Here is a 22,295-nt window from a genome sequence, read left to right as displayed (position 1 = left end):
GAAGTAGAAAGGAACTAAAGCAAGTTTCAGTTACTTATCTCCTCTATGTATGGTTAAAACAATTCATTAAAAAAACCCAGACATATATTTAATTGGATTTGAGAGGTTTTTAGAGAAATATGCTCTAAAGCCTCACCAAGCACATCCAGTGCACCTTCCAGAGACTCCTGCCAGTCCCCCCCTAGTGCTGCACACGCAGGAGGACGCTGCGGTAGATGAAAACATCCAACAACAGCTTCCAGATAAATTTTGCTGCAGTGCATGCCCTTTCTAGCAGCCGCCTCCCCCAGTGGCCTTAGGCACCCATGTCCCAAGCCCTGTGCAGGAGGGAAAAGCTGCTCTCGCCCACCCAGCCCTTCACACGTGGCTGCAGCCGCAGAGCAACCCCCGGGGCTCCGGCGAGGAGGGCGAGCAGCACGAGCGTGCCTGCAGCGTCTCGGAGCCTCCCCTGCAAACGTTCCCAATTCCCAGGTGCCTTCTGCCAGTCGTCTTCTTCCCTAAACAAACAAGAAAAGCCACACACGAAACACATCGCCCCAGAAAATTGAGGTGGAGATCTCACGAGCTCTGCCTCCTGCTCTCAGCACCACCACTACATCACAAGGGCTGCACCAGAAGGGGTTTGGCAGCAGGGCTGAAGCCAGGAGCTTACTGGCAGGCAAAAAGGATGCAGAGAAGAAGAAATCCAGGGGGAAAACGCAGAGGACACCCTGCAATAACCGTTACTCTTCCCTGGCTAGTGTCACTTTGAAGCCTGCCATGTGCCATGACGGGAAACGGGTGTTGCAACGCTCCCTGCACCCGTGGCACTGCAGCAACCAGCCCAGGGTTATTTTTAAACCATGGGGAGGGTGCAGAGGGGAAGAAAGGCAGCAAAATAGAGGAATTAGCCAGTCCAAGAAAAGGCGGGGGTGGGGGGGCAGGGATGAAAACCAAGCCCGGGCTGGGTGGGGTGACAGCTGCCCTGTGGCACCGGGCCAGCACCGGCACCAAAAGGGCATCGGGGAGGACAGCGGCGTGGAGCCGCGGCAGCGCCCGCGCTGCAGGAGGGGGAGAAGAAGCCTGCAGAAAGCCCTTGCAAAAGAAAAGCCTTTCCTCCTCATCCCTGCAAGGCTGCCTCTCCATGCTGCAGTGCCCGTGGAGGGCTTCCAGATTCGTTACCTGTTCTCTCCGCAGCGCGGCCGCTGCCCAGAGAGGTTTTGGGCACGGGCTGGGGGCACCAAAGCGGCCACAGCACTAAAAGACAGCTCCTGCTTAACACCGAATCAACCAGAGGGGATGCAAAGATGTTTTCCTGCGAAGAAAACGGCGTTTCACGTTATTGAGAGCCGGCTCTTTGGCACGGGCTTATGCGACGCTTTCTGCGCGGCCGCGGGGTTTGCGCAAAGGTCCGTCGAGTCCTTTGGCATCCAGGCTCTTATTTAGAAACGGGGGATTTGGAAAGCTGTCCGGAGCCATTTCCATCTGACAGACAAGTGTCTGTGTCGGTTCAGCGCCGTGCACGTGCTTCAAATGCAAAGCAGAAGTGGCATTCGCAGAACTGGCAGCGAACCCCAGCCGGAGGAATGATAAAGACTTTAACTTACAGGAAATGCTGCTATTAAATAATATTTAAGTCTTAATTATATTTTAAAACAGCCATTTTATAAAAAAAGAAGTTCTATTATAGTGCTTTTGTAGTTAAAGGTCTGTCAACATTTCTATTTTAAACCTTCATTTCTAGGGGGTTTATAATTTGGTCATAAAAATTCATTCTAGGCTGGAACTTGGCATACAGGGGCTCAGCCTAGGAGCAATATTTTTTATTATCCAATTTGGTTTAAATTGGTTTGGCCGTTTTTAAGTTATAGGAGTGTAAAAAATAAACGTTTACTGGTTTCAGATGCCTTCTCAAGCTTATTATTATTCAAAATTAGCTTTCCCCTCCCCACCTCCAAAAATACCTTCAGCAAGAGGTGGGAGATATCACTCCGCTCTGCCGACAACACATGAGTTACAATTCAAATTAATTCACTTCTTTTGATGCTAACAACCTAAAGAGTTACTATAACCAAGCACTACTTTGCCACGGACCCATTACGTACTGTAAATGCTCAGAGATTTGTGCAGCATCTGCCATTTTGTGCCTGCTGTACAGGTACCGCAGCTGTAAAGGCCTTAATTTGAAATAAATAATTAACTCAGGAAACCTGCGCTCCTGGAAAATAATGGAAGACCTTTAACCAAGATGTTTCTCTGCAGAATTTTATTTCAGCTGTGGCAGCTTCAAATAAAAAGCTGCAGATGTGAAGCAAGCAGGCACATACAGCTAGGAATTCCTCGCCACGGAGCCTCAGACATTTCCTTGGATTTAAAAACCAGAAGAGAAACTCTAGTTTATGGCTCAGCTCTTCAAATCACTCGGGTGCAGTAGGGACACAACATATACGTGACTTCGCATGCTAAGTGCAGACACGGGGTATCTGTGCCCAAGCATAACAAAAAGCTTGGAGAATTATTTATTTTTTTTTTATTCTGGCTCCATCGTTAACATCCCCACTTTTTCATTTTAGTATTTGGCTGGCGCACAGGGGCGTCAGCCTCAGCTCAACCCCACCAGGCTGTGACCCTTTGGGGCACGCAGGGGAGGTCTCTGTAACGCCTCCAAGGGCTCGCAGATGGATGGGAACTGCTTCCCGGAGGATCCAGCCCCTCGTTTTCGTCCCCAGGTGCCCCCGTGGCACCGCGAGGTGCTTGGGTCACCTCAGGCAGAGACCCGGTGTCGGTCCCAGCACAGAGCCCCGGACGGGGAGCTTGTGAGTCCTGCTCTTGGCTTCCAGCTCTCACCAGCCCTGTCCAGCTTCAGTGACTGCTACCACCCGCCCTGCTCCACAGAAGCTGCTCTCCTGCTTAATAAGGCTCCGATTTCTAAAGCCATACCGGCTCCTACCTCATTAAATTGGGGGGTGTTAGGAGCCGGGATTCTTTAGGAAAAACACCCTGCGCCTGTGTCCAAGGCTAGCCCCACTCAGTTCCCATGCCAGGACAGTAACAATCTCTATGGTAGGACGGGGTGTCATAACTCTGCTTAATCACCGTTTAAATTCCTGCTTGCTCTAACAGCAGGTAGCCAATTGGGCTGAAGTTTCTCCAAGACTCGATTTTAACCCTCTGAGTGTCTCACGCAGCTCGTCTGCCTTCCCTTTGTGAGCGCCAGGAGCAGAGTCTCAAGAGGCAGGCCCTGAGGAGGCTGTTAAATCAATGCACAAATATTTCTTTCTGTTCGTGCTCGTATTCAAAGCGAACGCATCCGTGCCCTGCGCACGCGTGGCCCCGGCAGCAAGCTCCAGCAGGGCTCACACACCCCTCTGCATCTCCTCTGAGTACCGCTGGCTCCTGGCACCTTCGAGGCAGGGAATATTTTCTTACCTTGCTGCACCCCGTAACGGGAAGGACAAGAGAAGGACGGAAACAAAGCCAGCCTTTAGAATTGCCATGAAAGAAAGATGCTTTGCTGTAAAGCAGATGGGCACGGGCGCTGCCTTCCTCTCACCTCCGGGCTGCCCTGCGCACCTACCTACTCGCTCCACTACATTATTCTGCCTCTTCCTATCACATCAGCTTGTCCTGACTGATCTGCTTCCACCGAGGACTTTCAGCTGCCGAGACACCTGCAGGAACAGGGACAAGACTCGTTCCTCCTAGCAGCGGAGCTGGGATAAGGAGGCACCGGCACAAACCCCAGCTCAGGCTGCGGCCAGCATCCATCGGCGGGAGGCTGCGAGCCCCACGGCAAACCTCCGAGCCCAGGAACCAGGCAGGTCCCAGGCCACCCGAAAGTTTGGACCACGACAAGGAGCACTCACCGCTGGAAAGCTGCTCGGAGGGAGACGAGGGTCGTTTTTTTGCCCCCTCTCTGTACCAGGCCTGGTATAAAAGGGATAATCTATATTCGTTTGGATTATACAAGCTCCAAAACACACCTTAGCTTCAGTTCCGCATTTAACCAATCGCCGGAGCCATTTGTTGCCTCGTATATTACAAAGCAATAGAGATTTAAGGGATAATGGTCATGGCGGCAGAGTATACAAAGCAATAAACTGCTTTTGAGGTTGGTTAAATGCCAAGTGATGCTGAGGCCTCAATGCCATAAACATTATTTCTATTATATGACAAGATAAGAGGATACAATAAACCACAAAGAAGAAAAATCATTTTCTGGCCTCGTGAAAGTTCTGGGCTCTGCGTTTCTCGGACACTGCACGAGCATCACCTCAGTGGCGTGGGTTTAAGGGGAATAAATTGTTAAATTAAGGGGGGGTTTAAAAAGCAAACGATTGTTTGAGGAAATGGCCTGTATAACTGTAGTGCTGGAATTAGGACCCGAGCGATGATTTGTGTCACTTATAAAGAGGGGAATGGCACCGAGTGGGGAGGCAAGGGCCAGGCGAAGTCTTGCTCCCAGTAGAATATATTCAGGGTTATGGGCCCTTCGTTAATTTGGGCACCAGGAGCGGGCAAAATATCTTTATTAATAAAGATGGTCCTCTGTTACGATGCTTCATAAAACCCCCCGCATCCAGCGCTGCCCAAGCCTTCAGGAGAGGAGCAGAAGTTGTCGGAGAGGCACGTCCCTCCTGCAACGTGCACAGCACCAGCTTTCCCTGCCCAGATCAGGCTCCAGGCACAGCAAGAAGTCTTTAACACAGCCTTCCAAGGGAGGAAACAAACCCAGCTAGTGAGTGACTTCCCTCTGCCGCTACCAGATCACAGCAACGAAGCAGCACGAGCCCAGCCGAAGCCCCTGCCTTCCTCCCAGACCTTTGCTCTGGATGCCTTCGGCACGCTGGCCAAAGCTTTAATTACCCCGTGTTAATGAGTCAGAGCTGTATCATTACACAGACTTCGTTAATACCTTTCAACTTTAACGGCAACGCTTTGCTTTACAGCTCACACTTGGTTGCGCCAAGGCTGTCTTTCATCACTCAGAGTGTTTTAAACGGGATTAGGAGATTTTGCTAACGATTAGCAGCACGCACCACCTCCAGATTAGTTTCACCCAAGGTGTTCAATGAAAGCCTGACTCGGGGCACGGCTCCACGCCTCCCACAGGCGTTTCGAGGCAGCAGCGCAGGGCTCACGGCCCCATCGAAGTGCTCTTCTCCCTCTGTGCAGAGGGGGCTAGGGGAAGGGGGCCAGGGAAAAACGTGCCAGCTGTCCTCTTGGAGCAGAAACCGGATAAATGACCTTGAGAAGAATCCTCTTTAAAAGCAGTATATGCGGTGCATTTAGAAGTCAGCTGTGTCGCAGCAGCCTCGCCGTTGGGAAGCGATCGCATGCAGAATCCAAAAATAACACCATTAAAGACCTAGCAACCAAAACATGTTTACGTGCCCACTGAAAGCCCACTGCTTGTGATGATACGGGAGGGCACAGCAAGACCTGCCCGTCTATTTTTGGTGGCCGTTCCCCCTTCCCCCTCCGCACTTCCCTGAAAAATTCGCTTTATGGCCTTTTTTCTACATAGAAGGGACAAAGGGAAAGCAGGAAAGAGGCAAAAAGCACAGCAGACAGGGCTGGTGCTAGCTATAGAGGGGAAGAACCAGCTAATGATACAAAGGAATTACACTGGGAAGCAACAGATTTTTTTTTTTTTTTTCCTTTAAACCGAAGTGGGAAAATCACCACTGGCTTCCCAGTAATTGCCTGCAGTCTCCTGTTCAAATTAGCCTGGCTCTGCTCTCCCTTCTCCCGTGACCTCCCATGTACTATGCGTCTCAAAGCAGCGTTTGCAGGAGGCAGATCGCTGATTTTAGGGAGAGGAAAAGGACTGCTGAATTCCCTGTGCCTGCTCCCCCAGCTGATCATAAAAGCCTGAAGCCCATCGCAGCCTGCTTGGGACCGCAGTGGCCCGGGCACGGGGACTCCCTGTGCAACGGGAGCAGCCCACCAAAAACTGATCGCACCCCTCAAAAAGGGAAATACCCAAGAGAGCAGAAATCTGCAAGGACCGAAACATGCCAGCGGGTCAGGCATGGGGTCAAAGGTTTAGAGATGAGTGAACGGAACAGAGACATTGGAGCCGTGCTGGCGAAGGCAGCGTCCCAAAAATGACGACTGTGATGACTGAAGAGGCAGAGAGGCTCAACAGCCAACGGCACCCTTCCTTTCCAACGGCTTTCTTCCTACACAAGATGCATACAGAGGTCTTCAAGGATCAGAAAAAAACCTGCAAGAAGTCTCCTCCAGTGCCAGCCACAGGCTGGCTCTTTTTTTGGCTGGGAAACATCCTCCTGTGCTTTCAGTGACAACACATCGTTTGTGTGCTGGGGTGAAAATCAAGTTACCTTCCAAAAAGCTCAAAACTCTGCATCCTGCCGACTCTCACGGGTGCCAGAGGCATTCAGCACCCGTAGGAAGGTTGGGATCCTGCGGATTTCACTGCCCCTGATACCTGTGTTTGAAGACAAGCGTTTCAATCTTTAGGAAACAAGGGAATGAACTGAGACAGGTGCAGCCACCTCTGACCCTTATTAAGGCTTCACTTTAACATCAGCCTACACGAATAAGCCATTTTTGATGGGATGATCCACGGCGGCTTGCCGAGGGTCAGGTTTTAGTGCCAAAAGGCACCACAAGCTGCTGGGGAAACAATGCAGCACGTGCTCGAGAGCTCAAGCCCTGCAGACAGCTGCTGGCAGCCATCATCCCCCCAACCGAATATTAAAAATAAATCCAGACCTGAAGCAGCCAACTGCACTTCCCTGTCCGGCTCATCTGGAGGATCCAATTTTATTCCACTTGCCCACTGAACACTGATTTGGGCTGATCCTTCCACCATCCTTCCAGCCGGTACCGCTGTGTTTTAATGGCAAGCAAAATTTGTAAAGGCTCTAAAAAGCTTCAACACGAAGCTGATGTGGAGAATAAAGGACAAAAAAAAAATGCATGCAAGATACTAGGACTTACAGGGAGAGGTTTGGGGCTCTATGTATTCAGTTAGCCCGAAGCACCGCTGAGGGGTGACTTGACCCGTCAGTAAACACCTACAGACATCAGAAATCTGATAGAAAGGATTTTCTGTCTAAGAAACAAAAATTAATAAGATCCACAGCCTGGAAGCTGCAGCTGAACAGGTTCAGACTGGAAATAAGGCATAATTTTTCCTTACCAGAGAGAGCAATTAACTATTAGAACAACTTAACCGAGGGCTGTGGTGAATTTTCCATCACTGGAAATATTTTAAATCAAGCTTGGATCATCATTATTTAATACATGCTCTGGTTTGAACAGGTATTGAAGGACGTTCTAGGAAACTGTGCACGAGGTCAGGTTAGATCACAATGAATCATACCGGTATGAATTACCCGGATTCTAACATTTCAATATTAACATGAAGAATTGTCAGAATTACCCATAAGCAGCAGTCTGGAACAGCGAAAGGAGGAAGCAACCACCTTTATATGTCATTTGTGGGAGATTGTGGGAGATTAAATTTAAATACATTGTTGTTTGCCTTAATTGCTTGTTTGAATCCGATTTTAAGGTTGTATGATTGAAGTGCTCACATCATTAAGTGCTCAAATACAGCTAATACATTTTATAAATGACTTGCACAATTTCACAGGCAAAGAAGTTCAAGATAAAAAGCAGCTTATAAAAAAAAAAGGAAGATCACCTGCAAGTGGATAGAAAATGCTTCAGATGAGGCTAGTGCCAGAATGACCAAAATGCTAAGGAGTCGTAACTGTGTATTTTTTTTTTTAATATCCCCAGTCCCCAAGAGTTTGCAGATGAGGTTTTTGACCCATTTCTGCGCTATAAAAATAAATGCGTCACAGAATTCACATGCAGTCTCTGAAGACATGCCCCGAGGATGGAGAATTATCTTTAATTCCAATTAAGAGACCCACAAGAGGCATTAAAGTATTAAATACCCCAAAGAATCGCGTGGGGGACAGGAGTACCACCCTGGTATTGGTCAGACCTCCCAAATGCGTCACAGCCACAACAGTTTGGCAACCTGGCATCCAGCGGTTGCAGTCAGGAAAACAAAGTGTGTGTAGACCACTTAATAGCTAATTAAAACCCACAATTCCCCTCTCCCTCCACCACAGGAGGTTCAAACGCTTCGGAACAGACAAACCCAGTTTTCCTTGGACTCCGTACAGTTCTGTACTTCCACAGAAGCCCCGCTTCCTAATAAATCCCATTAAAACGGCCCCAACAGTGGTTGCACAATCCCCCTGTCCCTCCCATTACTACGGCAGGAAAGCTACCAAGATGCTACGCCACTGAGAGACTCCAAACTGGGCTTTGGGAAAGCACTAATTTCATCAAAATCCAACAAAAAGCTGCCTTCCCAGGCAGGCACACCTACGAGAAGGGTCCTATTGCTGCAAAGGGGATGTGACTCATTCAAGGATAAGCGTTTGCCCTAAGAAAGCCAGCAAAAGTTTTGCAAGGCCGTAACCAACCCAAGCAAGTCAGCCGTGGAAGAAAAAAATTCACAATGGGTCTTTTTTCTTCTTTTTTTTTTGGCGAGCCCAAAATAGACCATGGCAGTTTGGGGTTCGCATAACACGAACCATCAACTGTCACATTCTCAGCTGCTTTACAGAATATGCCACAGCAGCTAACTCATCCTGACAGAGAGCGAATGCCTGTCCTTTGGTTAAACAGCCTTGAAAGAAGATGAGCAACGTTATCAGAAAACGTTAACGGGAGATCAGCATGTTTCCTCTGGGCTGTGTGGGTCTCAGGGAAAACACCGACAGAATAACAACACGCCGCAGAGCCAGGCAGCTTTCATTACTTTGGAGTGCCTGCACTTGCTCATAACCTGGATTTACACACTGCAAATCCTCTGATCTGATTACCTCCAGTGATCACGTAAAACACCGGCTTTAAACTCTTTGCCTCAGTGATAAAACAGCCACTTTGATTCACAACGACACATTCACAATAAAGTATACTGTAAACGTACCTGTCCGCAGCCAGGGGCATTGCACACAAACGGCCTGTCGTCTCCCATATTTCATGCAGCTCAGCTAAGCTGGGGAGAAAGGAGAGAAGAGGAAATTGTTAAATAAGCTAAAAAAAAAATATTAAAAATCTCAAGAGCAGAAGCAGCCCTCTGCAGGACCGTCATTAATCACAGGGAAGGAGGATCTCCTTGTGCCCTAGATCGCCATCAGGGAAGAGATATTAATCCAACCCAAGTTTAAGTAAGGCTTCGGAGGGCCTGGCTGATTTTTCACGTACGAAGTGGAAGAGGCAGCGTGGCTGGAAGGGCTCATTGGGAACCGTGACAGTGCGACAGCGCGGGCCACCGGCCAGGACATGAGCACTTGTCCACGCCTGGGCTCCCTCCGAGGCCCCACCAGAGGCTCTCCGGAGGGCCCGGCCACTTTCTGCTCTCCACGTCTCAATTTCATAGAATCATAGAACGGCTTGGGTTGAAAAGGACCTTAAAGATCATCTAGTTTCAACCCCCGTGCTCCGGGCAGGGTTGCCAACCACCAGAGCAGGCTGCCCAGAGCCGCAGCCAGCCTGGCCTTGAATGCCTCCAGGGACGGGGCATCCACAACCTCCCTGGACAACCAGTGCCTCACCACCCTCTGAGGGAAAAACTTCCTCCAGATATCTAACCTAAATCTCCCGTCTTAGTTTAAAACCATTCCCCCTTGTCCTATCGCTATCAACTCATGTAAACAGGCATTCCCCCTCCTGTTTGTACGCTCCCTTCAAGTAGGCTGCAATGACGCTCCCTTCAGGTACTGGAAGGCCACAATGAGGTCTCCCCGGAGCCTCCTCTTCTCCAAGCTAAACGTGCCCAGTTCCCTCAACATTTCCTCATAGGAGAGGCGCTCCAGCCCTCTGATCATCTTCGTGGCCCTCCTCTGGACCTGTTCCAAGAGCTCCACATCCTTCTTGTGCTGGGGGCCCCAGGCCTGCATGCAGTATTCCAGGTGGGGTCTCACAAGAGCAGAGTGGAAGAGACAATCACCTCCCTCTCCCTGCTGCCCACCCCTTTTTTAATGCAGCCCAGGACATAGTTGGCCTTCCAGGCCAACTTGCCGGCTCATGTCCAGCTTCTCGTCCAGCAGGACCCCCAAGTCCTTCTCCGCAGGGCTGCTCTAGAGTTCTTCACCCAGTCTATATATTTCTGTATATTTCATCCCCTGCAGGACGGGGACAACGCTCATCTCTCACAAAGAGGTGCCCAAGCCCAGCAAAGGCGTACGAAACATCCCAATAGCCACAGACGGAGGGTGTCGAGGCTGCTGCTTCGCCCTCCCCTCGGATTGAGGATAGGAAGCACGGACACATGAGCAGAGACGGTGACAATCTCCAAGAGGAAAAAAAAAAAAAAAAAGAAAAACGCGCAAGCGAGAAGCGAGCAAATAAATCCAAGTCCTCTCTACGTACAAGTTATATTTTCAATGGGAGAGAGCTAAAATTTGTCATTTAATTAATTAAGGGATTATAGGAGTGGTGCTCCGTTTTACAAGGCAATAATCTGGCTCCCTAGTGGGTAAACTACAAGGCTGGTGGCAGGGGTAGTTTATCACAGATTATAGCCAAGGATAACAAAACACTCAGTCCTATTATGCTACAAGTGAAGCTATTCTTATTAATAAAAAAAAATAAGAGTAAATAAAGTCACCCCCACACCTCAAATTCAAGAAATAATGGTTCCCTCCACCCACTAATATTTTTACAGCAGGATTTTAAAAAGCTATAATAAACCAAATGCTATCTCTTCGGGGGGTTTACTGTGCGAACACGTTCTGGCTGTTCGAGTCGCTTCCAGCATCTCCTCCTCCAAGTTCAGCGCTTGGCTCCAGCCACGCATGTCAGCCTGCTACAGCCAAGAGCAGAAACGAAACCAGACCGCGGCCAGAAGGCATTCACGGAGACACAGGCTCTTTTAGCCAGCCTTTTGCATTTCTAACCATGAATGCACGCACGCACGCGCCGAGCGGCGGTGGGAGGGTGGAGAGACTTGTTATTTTTAGGAGCTATATGAGAAAGTGTTCGAAGAACGCGACTTCATGGCACAGGGCGAGCGCACGGGCTGCAGAGAACAGCCCCCTTTTGCTTTTCTTAAAAAAGACACCAATATGCGTTTTGTTTAATAATAAAAAAGGCTATTTTTCAATGCGTGCAGCTGAAGTGGGTGGCTACACGAGGTGGAATTCCCCACCCCAAGCCCTGGTTCGGCCACGGTACAAACCAGCAACAACCAAAAGCCAGCAGCAAGGAGCTGCCAGCCCTTCTCCCCCAAAAGGGAGAGACGTCCACGACACCAGGCTGCGTTTGGATTTATTAAGCAAAACGCGAGGGCCTATGCAAACACGGACTCACAAAGGATAAATAGCCCTCTCACAAATGTAACGGGCGAGCAGCCAAAACCTCCCTAGCACAGGGCAAACTTCACAATAAAGGCAACGAATACGGCCAGGAACCGCCCAGCAGCCCCCCAGGAAAACCCCCAGAGGTGGGATGGGGCTGGCAGAACTCAAGGGTGCCACCAGCCCTGCGCTAGAAGATTAAATCGTGATGAAGGCCAGCCTTGAGGTGACTCAGCAAGATGGGTCTCAGTGCGAACTCATGAAAAAAGAGGAGTTGGCACCATCCTGAACTTCCCCCAAGCTTCCCACTGGGAACTTAAGAAATGGAAGTCCTGAACCGTTGCTTCTGATGCTAAACAAGCAGGGACCTCACCTGCATCCTTCCACAACTGACTGCATCTCTTCCAAGCGGAATCGCTTCAGTGCACCTGCTGCGTCCTACCGGAGGTAACCCAGCAGCTGCCACCGCCTGCTCCAAAGGCACAGAGAAGCCCAGGGAGCTGAGGACTTTCTACACTCAAAAGCAGCCTCTACCAAGGAGAGACGGAGACATTAAATGTTCCTGTAACACCGAACCACTGCTCAGATCAACTCCCTGACGCTGGAAAGAACGGAGGCAGAAAACTCCTGAAACATGTTTTATCACCAGCGCTTGAGGTCCAGAAGGATTGCATCTAAACCTTCAGTGAGCTGCGCAGAAAGCTGCAAGCTGGAGTCAAGAGACAGGGCTGGAGCCTTTACTACAGAGTCCTAGCAAAAGGTAACCCAATTAATACTTTTTCTGTAAGAAAATAACAGAAATCAGATCAAACACAAAGGACACATCCGCTCAAAGACTACTAGTTATTTTACTGTCTGTGTAGCACGGCAGGTGGTAAGACTCCTGTACAGGGATACAGACCAACTAAAGGTCCAACAACTGCTCTTTTGGGCAACCTGGATCTTGTTTTTCCCCTCCCAACAGCCAGTCTTGCTTTGTGCCTGTCTTCCTCGCCCATAAGGGACAAGGATGTGTCCCGCAGCACTCGGCACAGCCAAGGCTCCTGGGAGCTGCAGGCAGCGTTGTCCATCGTGCTGGAGGCAGAAGCAAGAGGCATCACTTCCAGCCTTCTTAATCTGCATTTAGTCAATGACACGTGCAGGCTTCGACGAGTTGCTTCCTGCCTCCGAAGCAAGAGGCACAAGTTTGCACTCGTGGGGGCTCCCAGGTTAGTGTTTGAGCTGCACTCCGGGGGTGTAAATAGCAGGGAGCATCCTGAGAGCTGGCAACACGAGAGCCTGAGAGCTCCTCCTGGAGTCCTCGCGGCCAGGTATGCCAGCGAGGAGGTCTGAAAGGGGAGGCTATGCCGTCATGCTTAGAGCCTGCTCCCCAAAAAACCCCCAAAACCTCAGTTCCTCTGCTAGTCCACACCGCAGTCTGCAACCGTCAGCGATGATGATGCGCCAAGGCGAGAGCCGTGGCACCGAGACAGCAGCGAAGTCACCGAGCTTTCAAGGAGAGTTGCAATGCCCCTTGCTGTCAGAGGCAGCCTGGTGCTGGAAGACTTTAAATCGCCCTCGAATGTTTAAGCTCCGGCGTGTGGGATGAGGTTGGGGATGGATTTGTTTCATCAACAAACAAAGCTTATTGTTCAACACGTAGCATAATTATCGCGGAGGGAGACTGCTGTATTTCGCAGGGCAGCCAATGCTGTGCTGTTTTAATTAACACAGGTCAGGGATCCGTCCTTACCGCTGTCACTTAAGCAGCTTGCTGCCTTCACCAGTAAGAAAAACACGAGGTAGGCAGACCCCGAAGTTCATGCTTCTGATGCAGATAAAAGCTGTTTGAGAAGTTAAAGAAATGGATCAGCTGTCACTCTCGGGGTTTTGATAACCCTAAGCGAAACAGAGGCAGGAAAACAAAACAAAAACCCAGCGGCGTTTCAGGCTGCCTGCCAGTTCCTTCTGATAGCATAACAAGCAGCTCTATTAAAAAAAATTGGGGACTAACACGCGGCAAAACCCTCAGTTTACTTGATCTTGCAAAGTGTCAAGAGGATTCACTCATTCTTTACAGAAAGATTTAGCTGCTCGTTCACTACAGAATATGACTGGTATGTACATACATGTGCTCAGATTTATATCACATTTAGTCAGGATAAATTGCTTCAATAAATTCTTTTCTTAAGAACAGGCAGAATAAGCAGATGATTGGATACTGGGAACACATTCTCATCCCTCTTCCTGCAGCCGCAGGACAGTATTTCACTGTTTTGATGATTTTTAGCATGTTGGAAACAGCAAGGGGAAGCAAAGAAATGCAGACAGATTACTGAAGCGTGCTTCAAAGTTCTGTCAGCACAGACCTGACAAGCAGCTGCCGTCTCATGGAAGACTAAAAAGACACTTTCTAGCAAAGACGACTGTGCTCCATGAGCCCGTATGTGTTTTTCTCTCTCTGGCATTACTAACTCACGCTGTATTTGCATGCAAATAACCTACAGGCTGTCTGCAAGAAAGAAGTAAACCCAAAGCCACACTTCACAGCAGTCTCGAGCGTGTGTCATGCTGGTAATCGAGCACCCCTTGGATTTTGCACAGGGTGTTTAAGAGCACAAATTTTCTGAAGAGTAGCTGGTACAGAGCAGCGCTCTCAAGGGGAGCAACTCCTCTGCAGCACGCACAGCAGGCAGAAAAACAGAACAAACACGAGCTTCGCTTCCAGGGCTGCACCTGCCCTACAGCAGACCTCATTCCCACCTGCAGTTGCAACTTGTAATCCCTCACCAATTTGTAGTCCCTCACCAACTTGTAATCCCTCACCAGAGCAACTGTAGACGATGTTTGCAAAGGGGCCAAGTGCAGCCAGAACAGCCACAACTCCACCACTTCTCCAGCACCGTTTATCCAAGGGTGTCAGCACTGACAGAGCAATGACGACTTTTTCCTGAAGTTAATCTTGTTCTCTGTTTGTCGGGGACATCGCCTCTTCCTACTTCTGGCAGGGAGATAAATGAGGAGTATTACGTGAAGTGGCTCGGTGCACGCCAGGGCTGACACCAAGGTGACACAGGAGGCGCGTGCTGCGATAGCGCCCGAGAGACGAGGGGCTCTTCTGCACGAAGTGAGGCACGGCCCTTGTCCTGTTCTCAGCTCTACCACTGCCTCGTGCTATGATCTTGGGCACCCCACTTCCAAGTGCTCCGCGGCCTGAGAAAACGAAGCCTCGGGAGGTTAAACACCCGGCCACGCAGGCTCCGTTTACTCAACTGCTGCACGAACTGCGTTTGCAGGGCGTGAAGATGTTTAAAGCTGTGGTTCCACAAGGCACTCGCCCACAGAGCCTTTTGTTAATTCAGATCCTTCGCTGGGAGGGACTGCATGCGTTTGTAAAAGCAAAAGTAATCAAGTCACAGATGATGCGTAATAAAGCTAAGCATTTTGTCGTACGCGCTGTGAGGCAGCGTGCTTTAAATGTCCATTAACACGAGAGCATTTTGGACAGCCTGAGGCCTTACTGATAGCAGAGGGCTTCCACTAAGTTCTGAAGAACTAGGAGACATTGTTTTGGAGATGATTATTGGTCTGATGAAGAAAGAATAGGAGATGATCTACTTTATTTTGAGGTTTTGGAAAATCTGAGTCAAGAGTGTGAACGCGGTGATGCAGCCACCACACACTTTTGTGTGCAGCACGCCAAGCCTGCTGCAGATTGCTTCATAAATAATTCCGTCAGCAGACCCACCTGAAACTCGCAGGGAGAATTCCCTCACGAAGAGTCGAGAGAATTAAAAAAGAAAACCCTCAAACAAATCAAAATATCAAATTAGCACCTACAGAACTCAAACCGTACAAAATCCCTTCAGAACCGTTGAGGCTCCTAAGTGACAAATCTATCATGGGCTGAACCCGGGCACAAGAAGGCTCTCAGCTAAGACAAAGACAGCAACTCACCCCTATAATGGCCTTTAGGAACCCTACAGGCTTTGATTTAGCTGCACTGAAGAGGAAGCTACTTACCACTTTGGAAGCGTTTTGTCCTCTTAAAGCTTAAACCCAGCAGAAAAAAGCCTCAGCGTTTCAGAACACGTACTGCAGATGAAACGTATTCAAAGCTGTGTTTTAACTAACCTGGTTCCAGTGTCTGCTGTGGACAGGCTCAGCTGTAATCCAGGCTACCCGTGAGGATCCCTACTCTAGGCAAGCCCCTGCGAAGGGAAGGCAGACAGGTGGGAGTGAAGAGTTTTGCCCTCAGCACCAGAGGCTGCAGACGGAGAAACCTTTGCCAGTTCTGTGCTGCCAAAGCATGCTGTAATTCGGAGACACACGACCATGACCCCCACCATTCTGGGGACGTAAAGCTCCACGGGCTTTTCAAACGGCTGCTTTTGAGGTTGCTTTGCTGTTATCCTTCCCTGTGGCTCTGCCGAATAACGAGAGGAGGTGCTGGGATGGGAAGCAGGAAGATGGCCCAGCTCAGGACCTCCACCTGCACATCACTTCAGCAGGTGGCTCGTTCCCCAGCACAGGCCCCCCTGCTCTTGCACGCAAGTTTTTCCTGTAAACAGGAAAATTGTCCTTTTCCCACTGAATTTCTCCATCACCCCTGCTGCCCACCAACATCCACACGCACACGCCGTCATCCCAGTCCCATACCACCTCCCTGGCTAAGAGCATCAGTAAGTGGAGATTACTACATTTACCATGTATATATTTACTCTACATTTACTATATATTTACTTGTAAATCCCAGTAAGCACTAACAAAAGGTGGGATTTTTGAATTCAGCAACGAACCACGATCAAGGTGGGAAGTTCCTAAGAGGTTAAAAACGATGCCTGTGTTCATATACAGAAAGGATGACACTGAGTATTTTAAAACACACATTTTACACACCTAAATGGGCTCTTGGTACTTGCTGGAACCTCTCCTTCCTGCCCATCTCAACGCCTGAACTGCCCACCGGGTCCCCTGTTCACGAGGAACTTGACTGGGCCACTGGTCTGGGGAGAAGCTAGTTTTGCTTACCTCAGTAATGAAAATTTCCACTTTTTTTTAAAGTTTAATTCTTCCTACAGATATTAAAGTCAGCCCATATGCTGCTTTCCCCCTGGTATATCAGTCCATAAACCCAAGTAGTCCCAAAGCACGTTAACTAGCCCATTAAGAAAAAAACTAAGCCCGTTATCCTAGTCTAGACAGACACCTAGGGGTAATATTTTAAGTCCCTTAAAAGGAATTAGATGTACTACATGCATCAACAACAGCAATGAAAGACCAGCCTTCCTGAAAAGGATTTCCCCCAGGATGCATGTTGGCACCTCGTGGAAGCCATTTTAAAAAACTTCCATTTGGAAGCAGTTTAGGGAAAAAGGCAAAAAGCAGGATGCAGGTTTTCAAGCTCACGTTGGGCATTCGTGTGGCCCTTCATCCATGCTCTGCATCCTTCCACGTGCACTAACCTAGCTGCAGAGAGGATCAGGGTTTCTGAGCTGTGCCTGTAGCCATGGGACAAGTCCCGGTTTTGGTTGGCAGCACAAGCCTGATGCCACAGAAATGGCTCGAGTCGGGCTCTTCGCCTCCTTTGATGTTTCCTGCAGCCAGGCTTTCACAAGCACACGTCCCTACAAACATCCCGTGTTCCTCGGGGCCCTAACCTGTGTCAGGACGCAGGTAGGAGCGGCGCGGTTTCTTGTTCGTAAAGCTTCCACGGACCTGTTCCAGCTGAATCACCGACAAGTACTTGAGGTCTGAAAGCAGTCTCGAGCCAAGATCTGGAGCTCTGAGTCATGCCTCCTCTGGTCTGCAACAGTCACGAGCAACCTCAACCACAAAGAGAGGTGACAGCCCCCCAAAATGCTGCTGGTCCTATTTCCCCTCCCACGTCCAGCTTCCCCTACAGACAGCACCTCCTGCACCCAACACTGGCACCCCCCCAGCTCCCACCACCCAGAAAACGTTTTTTCTGGATCACCTCAACCCCCCCCATCAAAAAAAAACCACAAAACTCGTCCTTAAATCTGAAGATGGAAGAAACTCCCCGGCCACTTACTGCTGAATGTTGGGGGATAGAGATAGAATGAAAAATGCTCTAAAAATAAGGCCCTATTGTTGTACTTGCATGTGACTATTGTTATTGCAGGAATGCTTGTGCCCAACACTCTTTTACATCTGTGTCTTGCAAGACAAGCTGAAATACTTCAAATCCCAGAGAATGCTCGGGTGTCTGCAAAAATTGTTCTGCTTTGGATTTGCCAACACAGCCCCGCAGCACAGCTCCCTGCTCCAGCAGGAACGCGCTTCCTCGTATACCAGCACAAGCACATTTATGGTTTATTCCCATAAATCATAAGGATAAACTTTACATTAATGTGACCACAAAATTAAAGCTAGAGGTTGCACCAGCTATGAAACAAAACCAGAAGAGCTGCAGAGCTACCTCCTAAAAATAGGCTGAAAGTGGAACAGAAAACAAAAGCAAACGGCGTGCTCTGCTGCCACAAGCCTCCCTCTGCTACCACTTACTTGCCTAGGAAGTGAAGAACGAGCAGCAAAACGCGTTGGAAGGAAAACTGCTGCAGACAGGGACATCAAGAGGCACCTAGAGAACTGCTCGTAAGTCACGAGAAGACCGTCAGGGAAAGGTGCAGTGCAGAAACAAAAGGGCTCTTAGCTTCCAGCAGATGAACGCGCGCCCAGGTACCATGGAGCATCCCTCGCTCCACGTTCCAGCCGTGCAGGAGTTTATCCACAGTTATCTTCAGCCTCCAGTAAAAGGCTTTGGTCCCCCACCGTGCTCTCGTACCCCTCAGACTTGCAGCCTCCTAAAGAATGAACGATTGCTCGAGTGCCGCGCTGAGAGAAGGGGCAGTTTAGGGAATTTCAGCACAGTTTAGGGAATTTCGGCCTCAGTTTTAAAAGCCTGCCAAGAGTTATAGATATGGTGGGAGGGGGGCGAGGAAAAAAAATCAGACAAACCAGGCAGGGGAACTGTGCCGGTGCCTCGGCATTGGGAGCGCTGCTGGCACCACGGTGGCACTCGGCACCCCAGGAAGGCTCTCACCAGGACTCCAGGGCTCGGGAATTTGTCTGTTTGCAAGCAAAAAGAGGGTGCCCAAACAGTGCAGTGCAGCCTGGCACAGGTTCTAACTGTTTGGCTCTCCCAAATCAAAAAGCACCCTTCACAGTCAGACCTAAAACTCATCACGGACGTGCACGAACAAGCCTGAGCAGAGGTGCAGCTAAAGGTAAGGTGTCTTTCCACCGACAGGCAGCACAGAAAACCTGTTTGCCATCGTCCCAGGCTGTTAAATAGGGCAAAGAGTTTTCAAGAAGGGTGGAGGACCCAGAGCAGGCTGCAGCTTTTGTAAGAAAGTAACAGCACTTAGCCGACAGCAGGAGCAACAGCAGCGCTGAATCTGAAACAGTGCTCTTATAATAATCCCTACGTTTACCAAAAAAAAGAGGAAAGGCTTCTCACAGAAGGCTTTGTCAGCTGGGATCACCACGAGGCACGACCCGGGTACCAGTGCTCGGAGGGCCAGCAAAACCTGCCTTCTGCCTTCTGCTCCATCACGTCACCGTGCTCCTCGCCGTCCTGCTTCTGGCACGCCAGCTTAACGTGAGAGGTAAAACAGAGCTAGGAGTTAACTTTTTTTTACGAGACTGAGCTACATGGGATTAATTCTCACAGACTAATGAGTCACAAGGCCATCCCAGATCAATTTGGGTAACTTTGCTGAGACCTGGGAGCTACGCCAAGAGCATTAACAACCAGAGCCACGATACAAACAAGCCTATTCAAACACAAATGGGGCTCAAGACACTAGCCCAAGCCCCAAGGACAGGCAGTACACTGCTACTGGGAAGAAGAGATAAAACCACAATAAACTAGATTATTATAGATGGCTGCACAGAATCTGTGCTGCAGCATACATCTTCCTACAGAGGAATACACGAGATCGCAGGCAGGCTCAGCGCAGAATCCGTAATTGCCGCTGGGAGCTGGAACTGGAAGGGGGAAGGTTCACAGCAATCAAAAACCAAACTGCTTTTGGATAAGTACGAGGGAAAGAAAGTCGGAGCAAGATGGCCATTTCTGCTCCGCTATCCAAAAGAGAAGGAAGTGCAAGGCACTGCCCCAAGCTTTCAAAAATAGTAAGAGATTTCCCACTAAAATGCAAGGAAGGAAACATGTTGCTTTGAGACTGTTCCAGGAAAGGCTCTTTATTATTTGTCTAAGTGCAGTCATTAACAGCTCTCTGCCTCGAGTTTCCTGACCATCAGAATGAATATTCGGGACGCTGGGCTAGGTTGGGATCAGCAGGGTCACAGAGGCAGCAGCACCCAGAAAACGCACGGAGCGGGTCCGATCCTTCCCACTGCACTCGGCTGGGGTTCGGTGTTGGCATTCCCCACACGACCCTGGATGAACGCCCAACACCACTGGGATGATGCACAGCGCCACAATCCACCATAAGGTGCAATGAGGTGAAGAGGTCAAGCTCTTCCTTTAAAAAAGGGGGAAAAAAAAGCAGCATTTCACTCTTAGATTTCCACGCTGCGGTGTCAGCCCTACGAGGGAGGCAGGTTAGGTGCCCAACCTGCCTTCAGGTCCTTTCCAAAGTCAGCTTGGCCCCTAATCTCTACTGGGGAGCGGCTGCTGACTCTCCAACTAAATTAGGTGCCTGCAGGGATTTAGAAAACCAGCTCGTTCCACACCCTTGGGTGCCCAGATCTCCGTTTGTCTCTCTGTCACCGCCTGCTCTACACCCAGAGACATTCCGAGAGCTTTTCGGTTTCGCAGGGAGGAGGCCCCCAGCAAGCTGAGTGAGAGCTTGCAGGCTGCTGCGAGCCCTCGGCTTTGACTCCAGAGTTATTCTGGGGTGCGAGGGAAGGAGTGAGAACGTCTGCTTTGTAACCAAGCAGCTACGAGCAAGCTTAAAATTGTCATCTGGGAAAGAACGCCAAGAGCCGATGCTGTAAGATCTGCTTCGGAGGCATAACACCCTGATACTTCCTAAGCCTGATAAAGCAAATCCAACTGTATAAACTGGAACGTTGGCAAGGAACTCGCGGGAGGTAAATCTCCAGCAGACACGCGGTATTTAACAAGTCATTAGGAGGTAACCTACACGCAGGGTGAAAGCGAAGTCCAACCACGGCCCTTCTGACCGTGCCTTTCCGGGCGCTCAGCAGTGCTTGCAGAGGATCCCCTGACCACGAGAGTATCCCCCAATAACAGGGAGGCTGTCGAGGCGGTAAGATCCAAGACGCACTGCCTACATCCTCGGTTCTTGCCTGCAGGAGCCTTGCCTGCAGGAGCCACACCGCTCCTGCGAGCATCGTTATCAGAAGCACGACCTTTCCTACCAGCCGTGAAGTTTGGCCCCAAACCACTTAAAGAGCAGCTATCAGCACAACGAGGAATGAATTAACAGCCCGGCTGCAAACAAGGGTATTTCCACGTGCTTTTGGGAAGGGGTCAAACCTCACATGAAGCAAGAGCCACGAACCAGAGGGGTCCTCCTCCTGACACGCAGGCGATGGGACAGGGAGGCACTGTCAGACCCAAAACAAACTCCAGCAAAAGGATTAACGCAGGCCCCAGCCCAGCGCATCAGCCACAGGTGACCTAGCTGAGACTAGAAAAGCTTTTCCCCGCGGTTAGATCAACAAACCCCCTCGCTGGGAGCTCCAGCCGGCCACAACGCCTTTTTTTCCCAGCCCAGCTTCCACCAGTCCTCCCAACTTGCGCTGTTTAAAACTCTTATAAACAGCAACGAGTTCCCAGTTACCATAACAAGAAGCCTCCTTCGGTAGCGTTGCCTCCACGTTGGGGTCTGGCAGGATAAAATAAAAGGAGCCTCGATGTCCAAGAGCCTCCTGGCGCTGGCTGGCCTCCAGATCAGATCTGGCCCGGCCTCTGCCTTGGGCACGAGGTGTCGGAGAAGCCTGCACATCCCCAGCAGCGCTCGGGGAAGGACCCCGGGGTTTTTTTTTCTACAGCAGCCCTGAGCTGCTGAAAGGCACGACCAAGAACCAGAAGCTCGAATCCTCTCCGGGAGGACCTCCTGCTAATGCCAGGCTGGGGCACCCCGGGGTGCAGGGAGCTCCCGAGCGCTCCTCGGCGTGGGTTTTTTGAGATGTGACTTCACCTGGCTGCCAGCTCGCACCCTCCTGCTCCTCCTTTCGCAGGAAGATTCCTGCGGGATAAGCAGCTGCTCCTCCTCAGACACCCACCGTAGCTCACCCTGGCCAGGCGCTGCCAAAGCAGCCGCAGCTTGGCACAACTTGCTTTACCAGCAGCAAGGTTTCTCTAGTTAGGTGCCAAGCAACAGATTTCAAACACGATAAGGCATCTGGCCAAAGGGTCTAGAAGCCTTTGATGAACACAAGACAAAACCCAACGTAAAGCAGCAAGTCAGCAACTTCCCCAGGCAAGACGATGGAGAAAGACCACCTCTACCTCTACATCACAACCCAATTACTCATCCGCCAGAACCGCGCTTCCCCTTCCAGTTTCTGGAGAAAAGGAGGACTCTGCAGAACATCCCTAAGGTTCTCACGCTAAGACAAGAGGGAGACCAAGCTGCAAGAGCCCAGCAGCAAGCACAGCAGGACTGTCTGGCAGCACCTAGGCGCTGCATTTGCTCAGCATCTAGCCAGCTCACCAGGCAGCCTCGCCACTGAGAAGCACCGAGGCGCGAGTTCCTCATCCCCTGGTTGCTCCGGGACCTCCTCCAGCACCAGAGGAGCTCCTCCAAGTCCCTACCAGAGGTACGTGTGTCCCAGGGAGCAAGGTGACAACCACCTGAGCGTGAACCCAGAGCGATGACAGGCGAGGGCACGCTCGTATCCGGAGCTAAGCCAACGTGACGCGGCGCAAACCCTCCCCACAATCTCCAGCAACCAAAATTGCCCCCCCTTCACACAACCAAGGGAACCCTCGCGGCCTGCAGAGAGACGCTCTGAACT

At 50.3% G+C, this 22,295-nt stretch overlaps 1 protein-coding gene across 8 annotated transcripts in view; it reads right to left on the bottom strand.

The window, feature by feature from the left end:
• Window positions 1-22,295, bottom strand: part of ATF7 (activating transcription factor 7) — a 49,224-nt gene that overhangs the window by 18,973 nt on the left and 7,956 nt on the right. For 5 of the 8 annotated variants that reach the window (XM_040539397.1, XM_040539396.1, XM_040539402.1 and 2 more), the window contains exon 2: window positions 8,966-9,034. In XM_040539397.1, coding sequence (XP_040395331.1) covers window positions 8,966-9,013 — 48 coding nt within the window. In that variant the 5' untranslated portion in view covers window positions 9,014-9,034. Of the gene's footprint in view, window positions 1-8,965; window positions 9,035-11,709; window positions 13,160-14,141; window positions 15,407-15,449; window positions 15,527-18,952; window positions 19,829-22,295 lie in introns of those variants that run through there. The other 3 variants (XM_040539399.1, XM_040539400.1, XR_005814969.1) reach the window with 3 other exon arrangements.

Source organism: Cygnus olor, chromosome 29, assembly GCF_009769625.2.
Source record: "Cygnus olor isolate bCygOlo1 chromosome 29, bCygOlo1.pri.v2, whole genome shotgun sequence".
Taxonomy (NCBI): domain Eukaryota; kingdom Metazoa; phylum Chordata; class Aves; order Anseriformes; family Anatidae; genus Cygnus; species Cygnus olor.
The sequence above is the reverse complement of the archived record's forward strand: the minus strand, read 5'-3'. Positions and strand labels throughout refer to the sequence as shown.